At 44.3% G+C, this 26,239-nt stretch overlaps 1 protein-coding gene across 6 annotated transcripts in view; it reads left to right on the top strand.

Moving 5' to 3' along the window:
• PHACTR4 (phosphatase and actin regulator 4) overlaps positions 1-26,239 on the top strand; it is a 122,373-nt gene that overhangs the window by 83,085 nt on the left and 13,049 nt on the right. For all 6 annotated transcript variants that reach the window (XM_008265865.5, XM_070078955.2, XM_051858076.3 and 3 more), the window contains 5 exons: positions 3,576-3,740; positions 5,207-5,602; positions 10,463-11,060; positions 12,368-12,555; positions 13,456-13,609. In XM_008265865.5, the coding sequence (XP_008264087.1) occupies positions 3,576-3,740; positions 5,207-5,602; positions 10,463-11,060; positions 12,368-12,555; positions 13,456-13,609 (1,501 nt within the window). The remainder of the gene's footprint in view (positions 1-3,575; positions 3,741-5,206; positions 5,603-10,462; positions 11,061-12,367; positions 12,556-13,455; positions 13,610-26,239) is intronic.

Genomic DNA, 26,239 nt, shown 5'->3' with positions numbered 1-26,239 from the left:
ATATATATATGTATATGATTATCTCAGCTAACTGAAAACTAACCCAGAAAAAGCAAGCTTGAAGGAGCAATATGAAAATGTTATTGCTGCTGGTTACTTTTGGAGGTTGGAATAATAGGATGGTTAACTATTTTTCTGAATTTTCTGTGATTAGTTATAATCATGTTAACTTTTGCTTTTCATGTCTATTTGCTTTTTATAGCAGGACACAAAATCTTCTAGGCATTTAGGTAGATAAGTAGAATTATAATGCTTCCATTACAATACCTTTTTGGCTCTTGCTTTTTAATAGAGTCATTTCCTTCCCAATACCTTCTCCTGTTTCACACTTTTCTTTTTTTTCTTTTTTTTCTTTTTTTTTTTTTTTTAACAGGCAGAGTGGACAGTGAGAGAGAGAGACAGAGAGAAAGGTCTTCCTTTTGCCATTGGTTCACCCTCCAATGGCCGCTGCGGCCAGCGCGCTGCAGCCGGCGACCGCACTGATCCGATGGCAGGAGCCAGGAGCCAGGTACTTATCCTGGTCTCCCATGGGGTGCAGGGCCCAAGGACTTGGGCCATCCTCCACTGCACTGCCTGGCCACAGCAGAGAGCTGGCCTGGAAGAGGGGCAACCGGGAAAGAATCCGGCGCCCCGACCGGGACTAGAACCCCGGGTGCCGGCACCACAAGCAGAGAATTAGCCTAGTGAGCCGCAGTGCCGGCCCTGTTTCACACTTTTCTTGCTCATTTGTCACAAACTCCATATGTTATTTCTATCTTGTTCTTCACCTTCAGTCTCTTTTGCTCTGTGCTTTTTATTGACTCCTAATCCATGGTTTCTGTAGCCTGCAAGCTCAAAGTCCCAAATGATAAACGAGTCGCAGCCAGTAGACAAGATGCTACTGTGCCAAACAGAGACTTGATCTAAACTTTATTCTGTTCCAAGAGATAATGAGGATGGTCCCAACACAATGAAATGATATGTATCCGGGTGATAGGCCAGTTACCCTGAACTGATCATTACATTCTTACATACATGTATTAAAATGCCAATTTTGGCCCATAAATATGTACAGCTATTATGTGTCTTTTTTTGGACAGAGTGGATAGTGAGAGAGACAGAGAGAAAAGTCCGTTGGTTCACTCCCCAGTGGCGCTGCAGCCGGTGCACCGCGCTGATCCGAAGCCAGGAGCCAAGTGCTTCTCCTGGTCTCCCATGCGGGCATAGGGCCCAAGGACTTGGGCCATCCTCCACTGCACTCCCGGGCCACAGCAGAGCTGGACTGGAAGAGGAGCAATCAGGACAGAATCCGGCGCCCCAACCAGGACTAGAACCCGGTGTGCCGGCGCCACAGGTGGAGGATTAGCCTATTGAGCCACTGCGCCAGCTATGTGTCAATTTTTAAGACATATTAAGAAAATAAATATAGGGATGGGCCTTGCGTACTGACTGACAACAAAACCAGTGTTTGAGCCTTGCAGTCCTCTTCATACTCAGAGATGGCTTTTGGCTTGATTATGGTTCTGACTTGATTGTACTATAAAATATTTAATTACTGAGTTTTGGGGGAGCATTCAATGATTGTAACGCCTGATCCTACTACTGTACTCTGTCAGCATTGCATAAACTCTGCATTAAATACATGGCATGATACATAAGTGTAGACAGCCCTGATTGAGTAACTTGAAAGATAACTAATCGTGTTTGCATATATTTTACTAGTTTCTGCAGAGCAGAAACTGATTAATAATGTCTCTTAAACGTTTTCTGTATGGTTGTTATAAGTCAAGTCTTTGTTGGCTTTGAAACTATTGTTTCATATTCCAGAAAATTCTATTTTTGTTAAAGCTAGGCTGTATTAACATAAGCAGTAACTTAATACTTGTTGCATAGTTGTAAGCTTGCTCTTTTCCCGTATTTTTTTTTTTTAAGTAGCTATCAGATTACTTTTAGCTTTAGAATTGTACTTTTTCTTACTGCTTATTTGCCTTAGACCCTTCTACTTTTGCCCAAACTCCACCTCTGTTGGGATTGCATGAAAATGGCACTGTCACATCTCCTAGTAGAAGGGTAATGGGTCAGATGAAAGGGACTGGTCTAGGAGAACTCAGTGGGCTAAATCAGGAGATGCTAAAATGATATTACCCAAAGTGTCTCACTAAGGAAAGCAAAGGAGGATGCCATGTAGGGAGCAGCTAGTTGCAGTACCCCTGGCACTAGAAGGTAAAAGAGTTTTTAATTTTTAACCTCACTGCTTGCAGCTCTCTCTTCTAAAAAGAGTCTAGGAAACTGAGAATGTTCATTGAATTGCGCCATGAAGGATTCTCACCTATGATTTTAAAGCAATAAGGTTTATCCCAAAGCCTCCAACTTAGCCTCTGCCCTGCAGTTTAGTCTGTAGGAAATCATCATGTGCAGGTATATCATGTTTACCACTAAAGTACCCATTAGTTACATCCCTTGCTGTCCACTTTGCTACCCTTGGTTCCTCTCTGCTATTTTTCATCTACTTTCTAATGATAGCTAATTATTGATTGTCCTGTTCTGCTTATTGCCTTTTTTTTTTTTGCATTTTATTTATTTATTTGAGAGGCAGAGTTACAGAGAGGGGGAGAGACAGAGAGAAAGGGGTTCCATCCACTGGTTCATTCCCCAATTGGCCGCAATAGCCGGAGCTGGGCCAATCTAAAGCCAGGAGCTAGGAGTTTCTTCCGGGTCTTCCGTGCGAGTGCAGGGGCCCAAGCACTTGGGCCATCTTCCACTGCTTCCACGGGCCATTAGTGGAGAGCTGGATACCAGCCAGGACATGAACTGATATCCATATAGGATGCCAGCGCCACAGGCAGAGGTTTCACCTACTGTGCCACAATGCCTGCTCCTCATTGCCTTTCTATACCACATTCTCACAGCTTTCTGAGCTAATCTGCTAAAAGATGGTTCAGATCATGTCTCTACTACCCTTAATTCTTTGGCTTCTTGTTTTGTGCAAGATTCAAATCAGGCTTCTTTACATGGTATTTTTTACCCTTCATGGTCTGGATCTTGCTGTTTTTTTCCAGTCTCACCCATAACCATTTCTTATGTGTATCTATTCTCCTGCCAGGCCAAACTAATCACTGGCCCTCCTAACAGGTGAATGATTTCACACCTTTAGACATGCTGCCTCTTCTTCCTAAATTGCCTTTCATCAGTATGCCAGCCTCTACTGCATCTTCAAGACCCAGTTCAGATACCACTCTCTGTGTAGCTTTCCTGACTGTTCCCATCCCCAGGAGAATGATTTTTTTTCCTCCATTCAAGCCATAGCACTTCATTCTTTATAGCTCTTGACATTTAGCACTGTAGTGTCTTATGTGCAACAAGGCTGTCCTATTCATCTGCCTTATTCACAAAGCAAGGTACTTGGCATATGATAGACAATCAAATGTTTATTGGAAAAAGGAATTATTTATTTAGATCAGAGAGTCTAGATCTAAATAAGAAGCTAAAACAGGATGAGGGGGCAAAGAGATAAGAAAGATAAGAAATCACTGGCTCCTCTCCCTATGTGACAACGTTGGTTCCATCACTTTGCTTTTTCCTGTTTCCCCTCACAGGTGTTGAGGATCCAGGAAAGTCAAGCTGCACTGTGTTAAAGAATGGCCACACCACCCCTGTAGGGAGCGTTAGATCTCCCAGTCCAGTCCACACAGAGGAAGAACCAGCAAGCATAGCAAATCCTAGGAAAGCTACTCCAGAAGAAGACCCAAAGAAGCGACTTGGTAAGAAACTGGATTTTTTAATTTAAGAGACATACAGCAATCATTCTTATTTATCTCAGGGGTTTGCATGAGAACAGGGATAAACAAACCCAGAAGTCGCCGACTGCAGCACTAGCATCCCATATGAGTACCAGTTTGAGTCCTGGCTGTTCTACTTCCAATTCATCTCTTTGCTATGGCCTGGGAAGGCTGCGGAGGATGGACCAAGTGCTTGGGCCCCTGCACCCGCGTGGGAGACCCAGAGGAAGCTCCTGGCCCCTGAATTTGGATTGGTCCAGCTCCACCATTGCAGCTATTTGGGAAGTGAACAAATGGATGGAAGACTCTCTCTCTCTCTCTATGTCTCCCTCTCTCTCTGTAGCTTTGCCTTTCAAATAAGTAAAATAAATTTTTTAAGTATTATCTTTTTTTAAAAAAGATTTTATTTATTTATTTGAGAGGTAGAGTTACAGAGAGACAGAGAGACAGGTCTTCCATCTGCTGATTCACTCCCCAGATGGCTGCAACAGCTAGAGCTGGGCTGATCTGAAGCCAGGAGCCAGGAGCTTCTTCTGAGTCTCCCATGTACTCGGACCATCTTCTGATTCCCCAGACCATTGCAGAGAGCTGGATCAGAAGAGGAGCAGCCAGGACATGAACTGGTGCCCATATGGGATGCCAGTACCACAGGTAGAGGCTTAGCCTACTATACCATTGCACCAGCCCCAGTGAAATAAATCTTTAAAAACAAAAACAAAAACAAAAACAGAGTTTTGCATTCTCATTTAAGAATTTCTTAACTACTTGCAGCTTTAAGTGGAAGTTCACACTCTGTCATTCTTGCATTCATGATATAACATAAATTTATGAATCTAATGGAGAGAAAATGATGTTAAATAACAGATTCTTGTAGGGGTTTTCAGGTTACACTTGCTCTTCCTCTACCCAAAGAATTTTTTTATTTTTAAATTTTTTGTGTATTTGTATGAAAGGCAAAGAGTGAGAAAGAACTCCCATCCACTGCTTCACTCCCCAGATTCCCACAGTTACTGGGACAGAGCCAGCCAAAGTTGGGATACAGAAACTCATCCAGGTCCCCTGCATAGGTGGCAGGAACCCAGTCACTTGAACCATCACTGCTGACTTTCACAGTCTGCATTAGCAAGAAGCTGGGGTTAGGAACCAGAGGAGGAAATAAAATCCAGGTACTCCAAGACTGGACCCAGGCGTCTTATCACCTGCCTCCACCCAAGGAATTTTGATTCATCTCCTTCGGTAGCCTGGCCCTTTTGTGTTGAATTATTACCATGACAAGCCTCTCCTTAAGAATGCTGAAGTTAGAAAAACACTGAGAACTGTTAGCCTATAAACTGATTTACAAACTAAATATAATTGATAACATTGACCATGACTCCATGGATGTGTTGGCTTTCTCAGTCCCTCTTGTTATCTTCTCTTCCTTTTTAATTTACATGTGTTTTACACAGGCTCAACTGGAAGCCGGCCTAATTCTGAAGGAGAGTCTGCTCCTGAGAATGTACCCAAACAGCCTTTACTTCCCCCGAAAAGACCCTTATCCTCTTCTTATGAAGCAAACGAAGGACAAGCAAAGAATGTCACTTCTTCTGGCAGCATGACGAGGTCCATCTCTTCTGCTTCCACCTCTTCCATCAACACAGCACCTAGTGCCACCACTGCTGCCACAAATCTAGCAAAGACTGCTAACTCCTTCGTTACACCTTCCCCGGCACCCAGGACTCCGTGTGCAGCTCCTGCCAGCACTAACACTACTACTACCCCAAGCTTTATGCATACAGTCCCTGCCAAGCAGCCTCCAGTTCCTCCACCTAAACCAGCTCATAGAAATAGCAACCCTGTCATCGGTAAGTAAGTCTTCAGACTTTTGTTTTTTGTTTGGTTTGATTTGGAGTGGTTGTTTTTATTGGATAACTGTTACAGTATTGATATGGTCTGTGAGAGAGTATTCCATATCTTGCCCCTTTGGATCTCCTCATGTAGGATAAAGAGTCTTGATAATCAGGCAGATAGCCATAACTAAAACTAAGTTTAGGTTTGAGGTGGTTAATGTCTATTTTCCTAAAATGGTGTTTCTAAAGCACTTACATATAGTTGGGGGATTGGATATGTAAAGATTATAGCAGATTTAATCAGCGTGAAGTTACTAACTAAAAGAATCAGAATAATGCCACCTCTTAAGAGTGGCAAGACAAATTTTTCAAATGACAAATTTTTTTAACTCATTATGTCCTAAGTTTTCCGTTTTCAGATATTTCAATGGTACAACATTTGTTTTTTTGAAAGTTGCCATAGTGGTATATTTATTGCTCAATTTAAGTCTTTATAGGTATCCTATATATAGGATGATGGAACATAATGTGTTAAAATCTACTTTAAATTGCCATTGCCCCCCCCCCTTTTTTTTTTTGACAGGCAGAGTGGACAGTGAGAGAGAGAGAGAGAGAGAAAGGGTCTTCCTTTTGCCGTTGGTTCACCCTCCAATGGCCGCCGCGGCCGGCACACTGCGGCCCGCGCACCACGCTGATCCAATGGCAGGAGCCAGGTACTTATCCTGGTCTCCCATGGCATGCAGGGCCCAAGTACTTGGGCCATCCTCCACTGCACTCCCTGGCCACAGCAGAGAGCTAGCCTGGAAGAGGGGCAACCGGGACAGAATCCGGCACCCCAACCGGGACTAGAACCCCGTGTGCCGGCGCCGCAAGGCGGAGGATTAGCTTAGTGAGCCGTGGCGCCGGCCGCCATTGCCTTTCTTAAGCATAAGTGAGTATGCTAGATAAAAGGATGATTTTATAAATGCTGATGTAACTTCTGACTCAGTGTCTGGCATATATATCTTCATGGACAACTATGGAAGATATTATTTTAATGTTCTGATAAAATCTTGATAAAATTAAGAATGCGACTCTTACATTAAAATAAATAGTGATAAAGAAAACAGAGGAGGTAATCAGTGAACTTTTTGCATTATCCCAAAGTCCTATTTAGGTCTGTTTTCTTTACATAAATGCACACCTTCTTAGAGAAATTTCAAGAAATAGAGATTAGGAACAAAGGCTAATGCATGCTTCAGAGCTAATGAAAATGTAGTTTTTTAAGAAAAATAATACTAAACTTAGTACTTCTTAATGTTCTTGTTAATGATTTAATGGTTGAATAAAAAGTATGCTCATTTAATATCTAATATTATCGAATTGGGTGGAGTGACTAGAATCTTGAAAAGCAAGCTTAGAATATATTGTAACAGGTTGGAGTAGCTTGATGAAAACAGGATGAAGATTATTATTGTCATCACCACCTTGGATGGATACTGACATGCCAGCTTATCTCTGAGGAGCTTTCACACACTTATTTTCAAAATCACCTGGTGCAGTAGGAAACTGATTTTATCTTTTATATAGTAGGGCAATTAGAACATAAAGACATTGTGACTCATTCAAGGTTGTGGTGAGAGATAGAAACTGAACTTGGGTTTCTCAAGTCTCAGGTCCAGACTATCAGGCTCACCAAGATTTATTAAAACAGATTGAGGGGCCAGCATTGTGGCATAGCAGGTTAAGCCTCCGCCTGTGATGCCGGCATCCCATATGGGCTCCAGTTCGAGTCCTCGCTGCTCCACTTCCAATCCAGTGCCCTGCCTGGGAAAAACAGCAGAAGATGGCCCAAGTACTTGGGCTCTTGCACCCGCATGGGAGACCCAGAAGAAGTTTGGGACTCCTGGCTTCGGCCTGGCCAAGCGATAGCCATCGCAGCCATTTGAGGAATGAACCAAAGGAAGATTCTCCCTCTCCCTCTCTCTCTCTCTCTCTCCCTCCCTCCCTCTCCCTCTCCCTTTCTTCCCCCCCTTCACCACTCCCCCCCTTTCACCTCTCCCCCTCCTTCACCTCTCTCTCTCTCCCTCCCTCTCTCTGTAACTCTGCCTTTCAAATAAATAAAACATAAATCTTTAAAAAATAATTTTTTAGGGGCCTGAGCTATGGCGCAGCAGGTTAATGCCCTGGCCTGAAGTGCCAGCGTCCCATATGGGTGCCAGTTTGAGGCCCAGCTGCTCCACTTCTGATCCATCTCTCTGCTATGGCCTGGGATAGCAATAGAAGATGGCCCAAGTCCTTGGGCGCCTGCACCCACGTGGAAGACCCGGAAGAAGCTCCTGGCTCCTGGCTTCAGATTGGCACAGCTCTGGCCATTGCGGCCAATTGGGGAGTGAACCATCGGATGGAAGACCTCTCTCTCCCTCTCTCTCTCTCTCTCTCTCTGTGCCTCTCCTCTCTCTGTGTAACTCTGACTTTCAAATAAATAAATCAATCTTAAAAAAAATAATTTGTTAAAGATAAATTTATTTATTTGAAAGAGAAAAAGAAGTCTTCTCTCTGCTGGTTCACTTCCCAGATGGCTGCAACAGCAGAGCTGTGCCAATCTGAAGCCAGGAGCCAGGAGCTTCCTCTGCGGGTACAGGGGGCCAAGTACTTGGACCATCCTCCACTGCCTTCCCAGGCCATAGCAGAGAGCTGGATCAGAACTGGAGCAGCCAGAACTCGAACCATGCCCATATGAGATGTCAGTACTGCAGATGGCAGCTTTACCTACACCACAGTGCTGGCCCATAAAAATAATTTTAAAAAAGAAAAAAAAAAAAGCACAGATTGCTGGACTCTGTCTTTTCTGACTTTCTGATTTTAGTCAGTCTGGGACTAAGCCTAAGAATTTGCATTTCTAGTAGGTTCCCAGATGCTGCTGCTGCTGCTAATCCAGGAGCTAGACATTGGTCCTTTGCTTTAGAGCAGTGGTACTCCACGCTTTTCAGCTTAAAGCAGCATATTAAATGAAAGTGTGCATACGATTCCCTGGCTACACTGCAGAAGCCACTCTTGGCCTGAAATGTATACACCAAAGTACTAGGCCTGTGACTGAGGAGTCAGTATCAGTCCATGACTGGTCCTCAGTAGAAGAACAAAAATAGGACAGTTCATGGAGTTTTTATTAAAGTTAAATGGATTCAGTTCAAAGAATTATCCCTTACTCTGAAATTACTAGCCTTTCTAATTACCTGGTATTAAAGTGCCATTTCTTTCACAACAGTATTATGATCATAAATTATTTACTTAATACCAAGCCTTATTTTCCAATCCTAAAAAAAAGAGAACCTGAGATTGATCAGGAGGTGTCTTCTGTTTGTTTTGAAAGGCAGAGTTACAGAGAGGGGGAGACAGAGAGACAGATATCTTCCATCTGCTGGAATCAGAAGCTGGAGCTGGGAATCAAACCTGGATAGACCCAGTGTATCCAAATGTTTAAATGTTTTCATAGAGTACTATTACACAGTGAACTTTTTTTCTGTCTCTAATTTGTATTAACTTTATCTACATCCAGGATCAGTTCTAAAAAGTTGTCCTGGAACAGGGAGTTAGCCTAGTGGTTAAGTTGCCTGTGTCCCACATCAGAGTACCTGGATTCAATTCCTGTCTGACTGCAGACTCTTAACTTCCTAGAAGGTGGCACTGATGGCTCAAGTAATTGGGTTCCTGCCTCCCACATGCACACCTTGATTTCATTCCTGGCTCCTGGCTCCTGGCTCCTGGCTCCAACCCCAGCACTGCTCTGGCCATCTTGGACATTAGGGAGTGAAGAGTGGATGGGAGCATGCTCTCTTGCTCTCTCTATCTCTCTGCCCCCCAAATAAATAAGTAAATACTTTTTTAAAGTAAAAATTAAAATTCCTGTCTGTTCTCATAGCGACAAAGTAAGAATACCCATCAGAGTCTCCCCGTACCACTTATACATATACTAGGCCTTCATGTTTTGTTTTGTTGTTGTTAGATATCTGGAGTACTTATTGCTTTTTACTATTTGGCTTGTGAATAATTATAGTTATGTAGCTCTTTCATTTTCCAGAAAACATTTGATGAGAGAAGCCTCATTTAAATTGTCAGAGTTAACTTGATGCTTAGAATGCCTACAACTCTAAAGGAACACCTGGTTTGAATACCAACCCCTCCACTTTCAATCTAGATTCCTAACAACGTGCATCTTAGGAGGGAGCATATGATGGCTTAAGTATTTGGATCCTTTTCATCTTATCAAATGCATGTACATTTGATTTTTCTTCAAGAAAAAATGCATTTGTTGTTTGTTTTCACTTTTAGCCAGTAAAAATGGTATGAAGCTATCCCCTCCCTCATCTGCAGGCCTGTATTTCCTGCTTCATTCCCCTTCCTGCCATGGGCTTCTGATTTCCCTTACAGAAATCCACTTTATCAGTAAAGCCACAACTGAAAATCTGCTCCCTCCAGGCCCTCAGCCACCAGCCTGTTCTGCCTAGGAGCACCCATGCATCAGGCAGGGCCACTACAGGAGGAGTGAATATGTGGGGACACTACCATGTTGACAGCAGCCAACCCGCCCCCTCCGCTCTTCTCTGCCACCACCACTTCCCTGCCTTGTGACCATCATGACCGCTTGCTTCTCATAACTGTACCCAACACGTACACATACACCAGGGCTTCTGGGCCTCCCATGCCCTAGGCCTTCTGTTAGAATACATACAAATTTTGTTTCAGGATAGAAATATGTGAGGAATGGCAAAGTCATGAAATTATATAATGTGTTTGAATAATGAAGACAGAGCTCAGCTCTGATTCTTGGCCTTGGTCTGGCTCCTCAAAGCAGTGTAAAGCCATGATAAACTGAAGGATTGCTCTCTTTTTCAGCTGAACTGTCTCAAGCAATAAACAGTGGTACATTATTATCAAAACCATCCCCACCCTTGCCACCCAAGAGAATCATTCCATCAGGCTTGGTGTCCACCTTGGAGCTTGCTGCTGTTGTGACCACGAAGACACCAAGTGATCAAAGAGAGAAGAACACAGGCTCTGTAGGCTCCGAACCACTGCTGATGATGCCACCCCCCACCCCCTCCCCACCACTGCCTACTCATATTCCTCCAGAGCCCCCGCGGTCCCCTCTAGTCCCTACTAAGACTTTTCAAGTTATGCCAGAAATTGAGTTTCTTCCACCCTTAGATCTACCCCATGAGGCTCACCAGCAGGAAGATCAGAAAAAAGAAGTCCCCAAGAGGATATTGGACCAGAGCTTTGGAGAGCCCCATATACCCTCTAGGCTGCCCCCAGTCCCACTGCATATTCGAATCCAGCAGGCCCTGACCAGCCCACTTCCCACGACGCCTCCCTTGGAGGGCTCTCACAGGGCTCATTCATTGCTCTTTGAGAACGGTGACAACTTTTCTGAAGATAGCAACACCCTGGGTCGGACCAGGTCACTTCCTGTCACTATTGAAATGCTGAAAGTGTGAGTATCTTTCAAGCTTGCCTCTTGTTTCTCCTTGTCTATTCTAGGTAACCCTACCAGGAAAAAATTACTTATAAAAAGATATTGTAAGTTTAAAGTACAAAGAAAATTCTGCCAAAAGGATAAATTCTAGAATTTGGAATTTTTTTACCCTGCTGATTTCTGTAATACATTTTTTTAAAACTTTTATTTAATGAATATAAATTTCCAAAGTACAGCTTATGGATTACAATGGCTTTCCCCCCCCAATAACTTCCCTCCCACCCACAACCCTCCCCTTTCCCGCTCCCTCTCCCCTTCCATTCACATCAAGATTCATTTTCAATTCTCTTTATATACAGAAGATCAGTTTAGTATATATTAAGTAAAAATTTCAACAGTTTGCACCCACATAGAAACACAAAGTGAAAAATGTTGTTTGAATACTAGTTATAGCATTAAATCACAATGTTCTATAATACATTTTTTAAATTTTTTCGTGGAGGAGACTTTTTCTTTTTGGGGGACAGGTGGGAGGGAGAACTTAGGAATGTTACAAGATACTGATACTTCTCTTAGTATACTATTAGAAATGTGAGATTTCATGTGACTGTTCTGAAATATTGGCCTGTAAAATATTTAAAGGTTTTACCACATACCATACCTTTCGAAGAACTTTCGTTTGTTTGTTTGTTTGTTAATTTTAGACATTTTAAAAATCTGTGGAATCAGTTAAAGGTTTCCTACGTACATGCCCTATATAGAAGGCTTCTCTCCAGTCTGACATTTTACATCTACTCTAAGATACATAAAATTTAAGCTCTTCTGCAATCTTAATAGAATTTCAGTCTCCCCTGAGTGCTCATGGAGATTTGGGAAAATTAAAATTATTTGATTTATACAAGGAGGGCAATGCATATATAATTTGGTGCATAGGAACCTACCTTGGAGCAAGATAGCCTGTGTTCCCATCCCAGTTTTACCAGTCTTAGCTTGCAGTAGGGTAAGTTACTAAGTTACTTAACATTTCTGTGCTTTAGCTATCTCATCTCTAAATGAGAATGAGATCTACTCTGTAGGCTTGTGAGAACAAAGTTAGACCTTCTGGAAAGCACCAGTGCCTAGTAAGAGACAGACCTGGGATTTGTACCCTGAGCTGTTTGGATTAATAGCTGCTAAAAAGTTTCTTGGCAAGATTACTACCATATGGGAGGGATTTATCAGGCATTTCATTCATGAACTTTCCATAGTTACTTCAGTCCTTTGTCTTAAAAATCAGTTATTGTCTTCATTTCTGAAAAGGAAATGTGATTATGTTAATTTGTTAGTCCAGACGATGAAGAAGAGGAGGAGCAAATCTGCCCGTCTGCGTTCAGTGAAGGTGTGACATCTACCTCAGTCATTCCTAAACTGCCACAGTGTCTACAGGAGGAAGAGGAAGAAAAGGAGAGTGACTCTGATTCAGAGGGTCCCATTCAGTACCTAGATGAAGAGGATGAAGACGAATGCCATCAGAGTAAGAAAGGAGGGGGGAGAGAAGAGACGATTCTTTTACAGATAAAACTGCTTGCTGTTTCAAGAACTTGTAAGATGAAAGGAGATGGGCACCCTCTTCCATCAAGCCATATGGATAACTGATGTTGGAAGCCACTGTGCAGAACTCCCTGTCCCTGCTGTCAGCCCTGTGTTAAAAGACGCTATGAGGGAGCCAAGTAGATTGAGTCACCAAGTAGATTGAGTCAGTTTGTTTGGTTTTCATGTAAAACCGAAAAAATATTCACCTTGGAGCAGGCATTTAGCCTGTTACTGTATCCCATGCTGGAGTACCTGGCTCCAGCTCCTGACTGTTTCCTACTAGTGCACACCCTAGGAGGCAGCAGGTGATGACTCAAGTAGTTGGATCCCTGCTACCCATATCAGAACCCTGGATTGAGCGATTGGCTCCCTGCTTCACCCTGCCCTGGTCCTATCCATTGTGGGCATTTGGTGAGTGAACCAGTGAATCAGTTTCCTGTCTGCCTGTCTATATTTTCTCTGCCTCTCAAACCATTTACCTTGATGGCTAAAAAGATATCCCAGGCATATGTGCTAAGAAGAAAAAAACAAAGTGATACTCTCCTTCAGTATTGTTACACAGTTAAGACAATAAAAGCCATGTTTGTGCCCACAAGTTTTTGTAGATAATGAAATCCCGATTCCTAAGAATGGAAAGAAGCTTGAAGAACAGATAGATTTAAGGTGTGTTGGTGTAAAAGCTGTTATGTTTTAATTCAGAGGGCTGAATCATGCTATTTCCTCTAGCAACTCTTACTAAGGAGAAAAATTTTACAAGAGAGGATATCTTTTGCCTATCTGAATCCATCTGACTAAAAAGATTTTTAGATGTCTTCAACATTTTTTCTTCCCCTGTATAAAGGTGCTCTGGCCAACAAAGTGAAAAGGAAAGACACACTGGCAATGAAGCTGAACCAGAGACCCAGTGAACCAGAGTTGAACTTGAACTCTTGGCCTCATAAAAGCAAGGAGGAGTGGAATGAAATACGGCACCAAATTGGAAACACACTGATCCGGTAGGCCTTTGCTTCAATTAGCTGGATATGATTTGATTATGCCAAAGTATGTGTTAGATGCTTATTTTGTGGTGAGACATTAATTTATGTTGTGTTTTTTTTTTTTAGTATACTTTAAAAATACATATTGAACCAAGTTGGGAATTGTATTAGCTTTTTTGTTATTTTTACTACTTTAAAATATCTGAAGCAGAAATCTATCTCTTTATAAATATAAAAGCTTGTTTATTTAGTTTTGGAAGTTTAAACCCCAAGAATGGGCAGCCGCACCGCTCTGACATCTGATGAAAATGGCAGGTGACACTGGTAGAGGGTGTGCAGAGGAGACTGTTTAAAGATTGATTGATTGGGCCGGCGCCGTGGCTTACTAGGCTAATCCTCCGCCTAGCGGCGCCGGCACACCGGGTTCTAGTCCCGGTCGGGGCGCCGGATTCTGTCCCGGTTGCCCCTCTTCCAGGCCAGCCCTCTGCTGTGGCCAGGGAGTGCAGTGGAGGATGGCCCAGGTGCTTGGGCCCTGCACCCCACGGGAGACCAGGAAAAGCACCTGGCTCCTGGCTCCTGCCATCGGATCAGCGCGGTGCGCCGGCCGCAGCGCGCCGGCCGCAGCGCGCCGGCCGCGGCGGCCATTGGAGGCTGAACCAACGGCAAAGGAAGACCTTTCTCTCTGTCTCTCTCTCTCTCACTGTCCACTCTGCCTGTCAAAAAAAAAAAAAAAAAAAAAAAAAAGATTGATTGATTGATTGATTTGAAAGTCAGTTACACAGAGAGAGAAGGAGAGGCAGAGAGAGAGAAAAGAGAGAGGTCTTCCATCCGCTGGTTCACTCCCCAGTCGGCCGCTACGGCCAGAGCTGCGTCGATCCGGAGCCAGGAGCTTCCTCCAGGTCTTCCACATGAGTATTTGGGCCATCTTCATTACCTTCCTGGGCACATCAGCAGGAATCATGCCTAGAAGCTGAGTAGCCAGGACTCAAGCCTACCAAAAATTACCATGTATTAGTTGGTATAGTGTAAGTTATTAAGCTATACCTGTATTACTGGATTTGGAAGTTGTTACCTATTTTTTGCTATGTGAATCAATTCTGAGTCAGTGGTTCTCATACTTTAGTATTTGTCTGAATCACCTGGCAGGCTTGTCAAAAAACAAATCATGGGGATAGGTATTGTGTGCAGTGGTTAAGTTGCCACTTAGGGCACCCACATTCTATACTGGAGTGCTTGGTTCAAGTCCAAGCTCTTCTGCTTCTGATTCAGCTTCCTACTGATGTGCAATCTGGGAAGCCGTGATGATGACTCAGGTACCTGGGCCCCTGCCACTCATGTGGGAAACCTGAATTGAGTTCTGAGTTTCTGGCATCTACTTGGCCCAGTTCTGGCTAATATGGACATTAGGGGAATAAATAAGTCAGTGGCTGGCAGATTCTCTCTCTGTGTGTCTCTCTCTGTCTCTCTTTCAAGTACAATAAAAATCAGTAAAAATTTAGGGAAAAAAATAAATCACTGAGGTCTACACCCAGTTTTTTATCTTGGATGGGGCCTGATAGTTTATATTCTTTCTCATACTGTTTGTCCTGGAACCATACTTTGAGAACCACTGTTCTAAGTGAGAGTATTAGGATAATACTGCTCCCCACCCCATTTTTGTCATAAATTTTAAAGTAATAAATCCATATTCCTTATCCCTTTAAGTTACTGCTGTTCCTGGTAAAGTCATCTCCACTACTGTTGACTACTAATGAAGAGACTGTTACCTGTCCATAAAAAAAAAACCACAAACATGTATTTGAAAGGCAGAGTGGCACAGAAAGAGGGGCAGGCAAAAAGAGAGAGAAGTCTTCATTCCCCAAATGGCCACAATGGTCAGGGCTGGATCAGGCCTAAACCAGGAGCCTAGGGGCCAGTGCTGTGGTGTAGCGGGTAAAGCCTCTGCCTGCAGTGCTGGCATCCCATATGGGCGCTGGTTTAAGACCCAGCTTCTCCTTTTCCAATCCAGCTCTCTGCTGTGGCCTGGGAAAGCAGTGGAAGATGGCCTAAGTGCTTGGGCCCCTGTACCTATGTAGGAGACCCAGAAGAGGCTCCTGGCTCCATTGGGGAGAGAACAAGCAGATGGAAGACCTCTCTCTCCTCTCTCTTTCTCTCTTTCTCTCTCTCTCCCCCTCCCCTCCCCCTCCCCCTCTTCCTCTCTCTGTCCTTTTCTCTGTGTGTAACTCTTTCAAATAAACAAATAAACCTTAAAAAAAAAAAAAAAAGGAGCCTAGAACTCCATCCACATCTCCTACATGGGTGGCAGAGGCCCAAGTACTTGGGCCTTCTTCTGCTGGCTTCCCAGGCACATTAGCAGAGAGCTGAATTGGAATTGAAGCCAGAACTCAAACTGGTGCTCCGATATGGGGTGGCAATGTTGCAGGCAGTGGCTTAACCTGCTGTACCACACAACAGTGGTTCTTATCTGTCCCTTTAAAGGACAGCATTATTATTACTTTATACCCAGTATAGGACTGGATGTATCTTTCTGGAAATTTATTTTACTTGGAAGGACATCATTTGGAGAGGTCAGAGAAAGGAGGCTTTGCTGGACCTAATTAGCTATAGGAAAGTGGTATCTGCACTGGCCACTGCCAAGTCTATATCCTTTCAGCTCTTGTAAAGAGTGACAAATAGCTGATTTTTTATTAGTTCCATGGTTCATCCCTTGATTTTACAAGTAGCTAACCAGAATCCACAGCAACTGATTGAACCTTTTCTGTCTTGTCTTTTTTTTTTTTCCAAGATTTATTTATTTATTTGAAAGAGTTAAACAGAGAGATAGGAGAGGCAGAGACAGAGAGAGAGGTCTTCCATCTGCTGGTTCACTCCCTAGTTGGCCACAACGGCCAGAGCTGCGCCAATCCAAAGCCAGGAGCAGGAGCTTCTTCCGGGTCTCCCACGTGGGTGCAGGGGCCCAAGCACTTGGGCCGTCCTCCACTGCTTTCCCAGGCCATAGCAGAGAGCTGGATCAGAAGTGGAGCAGCCGGGTCCCGAACCGGAGCCCATATTGGATGCCGGTGCTTCAGGCCAGGGTGTTAACCTACTGTGCCACAGCGTCGGCCCCTCTGTCTTTTCTGCCTTTGGGATCTGGTTGCCAGGATTTGGTGACTAATGTTAACAAGATGGTAGTCTTGCAGAACTCCAGCTGTCTCAGAATATCAGCAAAAGAACTTCAGGATTTTGAATTAGGTATAAATGGGCACCTTTGAAAATAGATTCCTTTTTCCTAGAATAACCAATGCAACTATGAAAAAGAGGAACAAAGTTGGAGGACTAACAATATCATTTCAAAATATACTTTAAAGCTAAAGTAATTTAAAGTGTGGTACTTACATAAATAAATCAGTGGAGCAAAAAAGAAGCCAGAAATAGATCCATCTATATAGGTTCAACTGATTTTACACAAAGGTGAAAAGATAATGTTTTCAGCTAAATGGTTCTGGCACATTATGTGTATATATGGTACCCATACATAAAAATCACTTCAACTGATACCTTGTTCTATACGCAAAAATTACTCAAAAGGCACCATGGATTCTAAAGCAGGAGAGCGTAAGCGTTTAGCACAGTGGTTAAGCCACTGCTTGGGACACCTGCATCCCACATCGGAGTGCTTGGTTCAAGTCCCAGCTCCAGTCCCAGCATCCTGCTAATGCATGCCCTGTGGTGCAGCAGTGATGGCTCCAGTTCTTGGTTCCCTGCCACCTACGTGGGAGACCTATATGGAGTTCCTGGCTTGTTGCTTCAGCCTGGCCTAGCCCTGTTTGTTGCAGGTATTTGGGGAGTGAACCAGCAGATGAGGAAGATCTCTTTTTTCAAATAAATAAATAAATATTTGTAAATGAAGTATTACAGCTAAAGCTGGTTTTGTAGAAAAGAGAAAATCTGGGGGCCAGCGCTGTAGCTTAGTAGGCTAAGCCTCTGCCTGTGGTGCCAGCATCTCACATAGGCACCAATTCTAGTCCTGGCTGCTCCTCTTCAGATGCAGCTCTCTGCTTGTGGCCTAGGAAAGTAGTGGAAGATGGCCCAAGTGCTTGGGCCCCTGCATCTGCATTGGGAGACCCAGAAGAGGCTCCTGGATTTGGATCAGCCCCGCTCCAACTGTTGAGGCATTTGGGGAGTGATCCAGTGAATAAAAGACCTTTCTCCACCTCTCCTTCTTTCTGTCTGTAACTCTGCCTCTCAAATAAATAAATAAATCTTAAAAAAAAAATCTTCGGGGCTGGTGCTGTGGCGTAGCAGGTAAAGTCGCTGCCTGCAGTGCCAGCGTCCCATGGGGCGCCAGTTCAAGTCCCAGCTGCTCCACTTCTGATCCAGCTCTCTGATATGGCCTGGGAAAGCAGTCGAATATGGCCCAAGTCCTTGGGCCCCTGAACCCATGTGGGAGACCTGGAAGAAACTCCTGGCTCTGGTTTCCGTCGGCGCAGCTCCGACTGTTGCAGCCAATTGGGGAGTGAACCAGTGGATGGAAGACCTCTCTCTCTGCCTCGCCTTCTCTGTGTAACTCTAACTTCCAAATAAATAAATCTTCAAAAAAAATCTTTGTGAACCTGGGGTACACAAAAATTTCTTAGTTATGATATTAATTAAGCAATAGGACTCAAAATCTTTAATTTTAAAAAATTTAAAACAACCTTGAAGGCATGATTCCTAAAAAAAATTGATACAATTGCACTTCATCAAAATATTTAAAAAAATTTTTTTTATTTACTTGGAAAGCAAAGTTGCAGAGAGAGAAAATCTTCAACCCACTGGTTCACTCCCTAAATGGCTACCAATGGCTAAGGCTGGGCCAGGCCGAAACCAGGAGCCAGGAGCTTCATCCAGGTCTCCCACATGGGTGCAGGGGCCCAAGTACTTGGACCATCTTTATTTGCTTTCCCAGGTGCAATAGCAGGGAACTGGATCAGAAGTAGAGCAGCCAGGACTCTAAATCAGTGCCCATATGGATGCTGACATCATAGGCAGAGCTTACCCAAAATTTGAAACTTCTGTTCTTTTAAATACACTTTATAAAGAGTGAAAATAAGTCAGAGACCAACAGAAAATTATTCAAGTCTTATATCTGGTAAAGGTCTTGCATAATACAAAGAATTCTCAAAACTCAGTAAGAAAACGAACAGTCCACTAAAAAAGTATGCGTTAGTGTTGAGCAGAAACATCACCAAATAAGCGATACAGCTGGCAAATAAGCTTATGAAAAAGATGTTCAATATAATTAATCACTAGGGATGTGTGAATTAAAACCACAGTAATCCAAAGACATACAGATGGCCAACAAGTATATGAAAATATGCTCAACATCACTAATCAGAACTACAAATCATCTCACACCTGTTGGCTGTTAACTGAGAAACAAAGACAAGTGTTGATGAGGATGTGAAATAATAACTCTGTTAAATGGCATGTGAGGAGTATTTGAAATCCTGTTATTTTTTATGAGAATGCAAAATTCTATAGCCACTGTGGAGAACAGTGTGGCAGTTCCTCAAAAAATACAACTGCATTGCCCAGCAGTCCCTCTTCTGGGGATCTTACTGAGATATTACTGCTCCTGTGTTCACTTCAGCTATACACATAATAGTCAAGATGGGAGAACAACTTTAATGTCTGTCAGTGGATTGAGGCTATGTGCTGTATGCCCACAGTGGAGTATTATTCAGCCTGAAAAAAAATTCCTGGGATATAGGACAGTATGGATGAACTTATCCTTAGGCTAGGTAAAATAAGCCAGTCACAGAAAAATACTACATTTCTCTACTTCTATGAAGCATCTAAAATAGTCATACTTCCTCCACTGGCAGCCTGCCAATGCCACCTCTGCCTCTGTTCTCTGCTCCACAGAATCTTCCCCTTCCTCCACTTGTACAACTCTTACCCAGTTTCCAGGTCTTCTAGGAAGCCTTCCAAACTACCCTAATGCATTTCTTCTTCTTTTTTTTTTTTTTTTTTTTTTTTTTTTTTTTTTTTTTTAATTTATTTATTTGCTTGAAAGAGAGTTACAGAGAGGCAAAGAGAGAGACAGGTCTTCCATCCTCTGGTTCACTCCCCAGATGGCCACAATGGCTGGAGCTGTGCTGATCCAAAGCCAGGAGCCAGGAGCTTCTTCTGGATCTCCCACATGGGTGCAGGGGCCCAAGGACTTGGGCCATCTTTTACTGCTTTCCCAGGCCATAGCAGAGAGCTGGATTGGAAGTGGAGCAGCCCGGACTTGAACTGCACCCATATGGGATGCCGGCACCACAGGTGGCGGCTTTACACCCCTAGGCCACAGCACTGGCCCCCCTAATGCATTTCTGAAATGCTGTCCCACGTGTAACTGTGCTGGGTGTAGCATTCTCAGAGGTCCTACCTGAATGTTTCAAAGTATGTGTGTCTGTTCCCCCACTTCCCTTACTGAACTATATGTTTCTCTCTCTTTCTCTCTCTTTTTTTTTTTTTTTTTTTTTTTTTTTTTTTTTTTTGACAGGCAGAGTGGACAGTGAGAGAGAGAGAGAGAGAGGTCTTCCTTTTGCCGTTGGTTCACCCTCTAGTGGCCGCTGCGGCCAGCGCACCACGCTGATTGGAAGCCAGGAGCCAGGTGCTTCTCCTGGTCTCCCATGGGGTGCAGGGCCCAAGCACTTGGGCCATCCTCCACTGCACTCTCGGGCCACAGCAGAGAGCTGGCCTGGAAGAGGGGCAACTGGGACAGAATCCAGCGCCCCGACCGGGACTAGAACCCGGTGTGCCGGCGCCGCAAGGCGGAGGATTAGCCTAGTGAGCCGCCGTGCCGGTGACTGTATATTTCTTAAAAGCATATTATTGGGGCCGATCTCTGTGTAACTCTGACTTTCAAGTAAATAAATAAATATACATTTTTTAAAAAGCATATTATGTTTCTCTTAAATCTGACAGAACACCATTATAATTGATTTTCAGTAACTGTCAGCTGTGATTGGTTAAAAAGTGAGACTTGAGTGTAAAAAATTTAAAGTAGGCCGGCACTGCGGCTCACTAGGCTAATCCTCCGCCTAGCGGCGCCGGCACACCGGGTTCTAGTCCCGGTCGGGGCGCCGGATTCTGTCCCGGTTGCCCCTCTTCCAGGCCAGCCCTCTGCTGTGGCCAGGGTGTGCAGTGGAGGATGGCCCAGGTGCTTGGGCCCTGCACCCCATGGGAGACCAGGAAAAGCACCTGGCTCCTGGCTCCTGCCATCGGATCAGCGCGGTGCGCCGGCCGCAGCGCGCTGGCCGCGGCAGCCATTGGAGGGTGAACCAACGGCAAAGGAAGACCTTTCTCTCTGTCTCTCTCTCTCTCACTGTCCACTCTGCCTGTCAAAAAAAAAAAAATTTAAAGTAGTCATACTGTTTTTGTTTAAAAGATTCATTTTTTTTTTAAAGATTTATTTGAAAGTCAGAGTTACACAGAGAGAGGAGAGGCAGAGAGAGAGAGAGGTCTTCTATCCACTGGTTCACTCCCCAGTTGGCCACAACGGCTAGAACTGCACTGATCCAAAGCCAGGAACCAGGAGCTTCTTCCGGGTCTCCCACACGGGTGCAGGGGCCCAAAGACCTGGGGCTTCTTCCACTGCTTTCCCAGGCCATATCAAAGAGCTGGATCGGGCCAGAGCCATGGTTCAATGGGCTAATCCTCCGCCTTGCGGCGTCAGCACACTGGGTTCTAGTCCCGGTCGGGGCGCTGGGTTCTGTCCCGGTTGCCCCTCTTCCAGGCCAGCTCTCTGCTGTGGCCTGGAAGTGCAGTGGAGGATGGCCCAAGTGCTTGGGCCCTGCTCCCCATGGGAGACTAGGAGAAGCACCTAGCTCCTAGCTTCGGATCAGCACGATGCGCTGGCCGCAGCACGCCGGCCGCGGCAGCCATTGGAAGGTGAACCAACAGCAAAGGAAGACCTTTGTCTCTGTCTCTCTCTCTCTCTCACTGTCCACTCTGCCTGTCAAAAAAAAAAAAAAAAAAAAAAAGAGCTGGATCGGAAGTGGAGCAGCCTGGACTTGAACCAGCACCCATATGGGATGCCAGCATTAGCATTGCAGACGGTGCTTTACCTGCTACGCCACAGCACTGGCCCCTAAAATAGTCATACTTCTAGAAACACAAAATAGAATGGTGGTTGCCAGGGACTGAGCAGAGGTTAGGGGCTAAATACGCAGTTTCACTTAAGCTGCTGAATAAGCTCTAGAGATCATGTTTATAACTTTGTATGTATTATTAAACAAGCCATATTGTACACTTAAAAATCTGTGTACCCATGTAAAATGTTCAGTACACCACAGTATTCCCCTCTTACCTATGGGGAATATGTTCCAAGACTCCCAAGTGGATGCCTAAAACTGGTTAGTACCAACCCCTCAATTCCTTTTTCCTGTTCATATATACATACATAAAATTTATGAATTATGCACAGAGAGACATTAATAACTAATAGAATAGCTGTAACAATACACTATAATAAAAGTTATATGAATGTAGACTCTCACAATATTTTATTATATCTTTACATTTTCACTTAAATGAAGAACTGTCCAGGTTTCTTTAGCATATCCAAATTGCCAGTATTGATACTTCTGTGCTTTGGGGCTAATATTCAGTAAACTAAGGATTATTTAACCACAAGCACTGTGGTACTGTGGCAGTCAGTCTGATCACTGAGATGGTTACTAAATAAATAATGCATAGGTGGTGTATACAGCGTGGATACAAAGGAATGATGATTCCTTTGTCCAGGATGGGACAAAGTAAAATGGCACAAGATTTCAAAACAGTATGCAGGTGCTGGTGTGGAGGCACAGCGAGTTAAGCCACTAGCATTCTGTGGGTGCCAGCTCCCTGCTAATGGGCCTGGAAAAGCAGCAGCAGATGGTCCCAGTGCTTGGGACTCTGTCGCCCATATGGGGGACCCAGATGAAGTTCTGGGATACTAACTGGCTTGACTGCTGGATTTGGGGAGTGAACCAGCAGATAGAAGATCTCTCCCAGGGGCTGGCGCCATGGCGCACTAGGTTAATCCTCTGCCTGTGGCTCCAGCATCCCATATGGGTGCTGGTTCTAGTCCCAGCTGCTCCTCTTCCAATCCAGCTCTCTGCTATGGCCTGGGAAAGCAGTAGAAGACGGCCCAAGTGCTTGGGCCCCTGTACCCGCATGGGAGACCAGGAAGAAATGCCTGGCTCCTGGCTTCAGATCAGTGTAGCTCCAGCCATTGTGGCCATTTGGGGAGTGAACCAACAGAAGGAAGACCTTTCTTTCTGTCTCTCTCTCACTGTCTGTAACTCCACCTCTCAAATAAATAAATAAAAATCTTTAAAAAAAAAAAAAAAAGGATCTCTCCCTTTGTCTCTGCAACTCTGCCTTTCAAATAAATAAATCTTAAAAAAAAAAAAAAAAGATTATGTTCAAGACCTAATCCCCATTACCTGTTTATATGACTTATTCAGAAGTGGGGTCTTTGCAGGTGTAATCAAGTTAAGATGGAATCATCCTAGATTACAGTGGACTTTTTTTTTTTTTTTTTTTTTTTAATTTGAAAGGCAGTTGGGCGGGGGGAGATTTTCTATTCTCTGTTTTACTCCCCAAATGGATGCAAGGGCAGTGGCTGGCCCAAGCTGAAGCCAGGAGTCAGGAATTCTATCTAGGTCTCCCATATGGATGACAGGGACCCAAGCACTCAGGCCATCTTCTGCTGCTTTCCCAGGTGCATTATCAGGGAGCTGGATTGGAGGCAGAGTTGCTGGCACTCAAACTGGTACCCATATGGGATGTGGTTTCGCAGGCCACAGCTTACCCCATCACACAACAGCATCAGCCCCAGGATTATACTGGGCTCTAATTCAGTGACTGATATCCTTATAAGGAGGGAAATTTAGACTGCTTTGTGACTTTGGCATCAGAAATTGGAATAATGTGTCTGCAAGCCAAGGAACATGCAAGATTGCTGGCAACTGCCAAAAATGAGGAGACAGCTATGAAGTAGATTAGAGCCTCTGAAAGAAACCAGGATTACCAGGCCGGCGCTGTGGCACAGCGGGTTAACGCCCTGGCCTGAAGCTCTGGCATCCCATATAGGCACCAGTTCGAGACCTGGCTGCTTCTCTTCCAAGCCAGCTCTCTGCTGTGGCCTGGGAAAGCAGTGGAAGATGGCCCAAGTCCTTAGGCCCTTGCACCCATGTGGGAGACCCAGAAGAAGCTCCTGGCTCCTGGCTTCAGATAGGCACAGCTCCGGCCATTGCTGTCATCTGGGGAGTGAATCAGCAGATGAAAGACCCCTCTCTCTGTACAGACTCTACCTCCCTCTGTAACTCTTTCAAATAAATAAATCTTTAAAAAAAGAAAGAAAAAAAGAAACCAGCATTTCTAGCATCTTACTTTTTGGACCTCTAGCTTTCAGAGCTCTGTGAATTTGTTTTTTCAAGCTACCTGGTCTCTGATAATTTCCTCTTTTTAAATAATTTGTTTCAAGGTCAGCAGTATGGCATAGTGGACTAACCCTCCGCCTGTGGCACCGGAATCCCACGTGGGTGGTGGTTGATGTCCTGGCTGCTCCTTTTCCAGTCCAGCTCCCTGCTATTGTCTGGGAGAGCAGTAGAGGATGGCTCAAGTGCTTGGGCCCTTGCACCTGCATAGGAGACCTGGAGGAGGCTTCTGGCTCCTAGCTTCCAATCAGCTCAGCTCCGGACATTGCAGCCATCTGGGGAGTGAACCAGTGGATAGAAGGGCTTTCTCTCTGTAACTCTGCCTCTCAAATGAATAAATAAAATATTTAAAATATTATTTTTCCTTTATTTGAAAGGCAGAGAGACAAAGACAGAAGGATCTTCTATCTGATGGTTCACTTCAAAATGCCCACAACAGCTGGGTATCCCACTTGGGTGGCCAACTACTTGAGTCATCACCTGCTGCCTGCCAGGATGTGCATTAGCAGGAAGTTAGAATTGGAAGCAGAGCCAGGAGTTGAACCCATGCACCAGTGTGTATTACAGGCATCCCAAGCAGTGTCTTAACCCCTGCACCAAATGCCCTCCCTGGTGATAGTTTCTTAGAGCAGCCCTAGGACACAAATACAGAAGGGATGGGTATGTTTATTGTCATGATTGTGGTAATGGTTTGTTGATGTGTTAAATATGTGCATAAGTGTATATATGTATTAGTATTATTGCATATATATCAGTTATACCTTAGTAAGGCTGGGTGTTTTAAAAGAAGTAAAAAAAAGGGAAGGTCTTATTCAGAGAAGGAAAATCATTTGAAATATATTAAATTGTAAAAGGTACATAGAATAGGGCTGTAAGTTCTCTGTGCAAACAAATAAAGAGCTAAATAATTAACAGCATGAATACTGAGAAGTAGAAATTAAAGGTCAGGCCGGCACCGCGGCTCACTAGGCTAATCCTCCGCCTTGCGGTGCCGGCACACCGGGTTCTAGTCCCGGTCGGGGCGCCGGATTCTGTCCCGGTTGCCCCTCTTCCAGGCCAGCCCTCTGCTGTGGCCAGGGTGTGCAGTGGAGGATGGCCCAGGTGCTTGGGCCCTGCACCCCATGGGAGACCAGGAAAAGCACCTGGCTCCTGGCTCCTGCCATCGGATTAGCGCGGTGCGCCGGCCGCAGCGCGCCGGCCGTGGCGGCCATTGGAGGGTGAACCAACGGCAAAAGGAAGACCTTTCTCTCTGTCTCTCTCTCTCACTGTCCACTCTGCCTGTCAAAAAAAAAAAAAAAAAAAGAAATTAAAGGTAAGAAATGAATACCTTTCTGATTCCAGAAATGGTAAATTGTCGTTGGTAAGTGAAAATCTCAGAACTGTTGACAAGATGAGAAATTTCATCAAATATTTCATAGAGAAGACTGAAATTCAAATCATGTAATTATACAATATCACCCACCAGGAAATAACTAAATTGGGGTAGTTCTTAAACTACTGGTTTAAAAATCCAGAGAGGAGGGGCCAACATTGTGGTGTAGCGGGTAAAGCCACCACCTGCAATGCTGGCATCCCACATGGGCACCAGCTGGAATCCAGGCTGCTCTACTTCCAGTCCAGCTCCCGGCTAATGTGCCTGGCAAAGCAACAGCAGCTGGCCCAAGTGCTTGGCCCCTGAACCCACATGGGAGGAGATGGAATACATCTCTCCCTCTCTCTGTAACTCTGCCTTTCAAATAAATAATATAATATTTTTAAAAAAAATCCAGAGAGAAATTATCATTTTTTAAAAAAAATAAGTGTATACTACTTTGTTGTTGTTGTTGTTTTAAAATTTATTTATTTGAAATGCAGAGTGACAAAGACAGCGGGAAAGACAGAGAAACAGATCTTCTGTATGCTGACTCACACCCTAAAATGGCCACAACAACCAGGGTTGGGCCAGCAGAAAGCCAAGAGCCAGGAGCCAGGATCTCCTACATGGGTAGCAGTGGCCCAAGCACTTGGGCCTTCTGCGACTACTATTCCCAGGCCATTAGTTGGGAGCTGGATTGCAAATGAGCAGCTGGGACTCAAATTGGTGCCCAGAGGGGATGCTGGTTTTGCAGGTGGGCCACTTAACCCGCTGCACCACAACAACCCCCAGAGTCACACTGAAACTTTGTTTCATATATATATATATATATATACACACACATATATATGTAAA

The sequence above is a fragment of the Oryctolagus cuniculus genome, chromosome 7, assembly GCF_051225735.1.
Source record: "Oryctolagus cuniculus isolate XC-2025 breed Fujian yellow rabbit chromosome 7, ASM5122573v1, whole genome shotgun sequence".
Taxonomy (NCBI): Eukaryota; Metazoa; Chordata; class Mammalia; order Lagomorpha; family Leporidae; genus Oryctolagus; species Oryctolagus cuniculus.
Note: the sequence above shows the minus strand (reverse complement) of the source record. Positions and strands in the feature narration are given on the sequence as shown.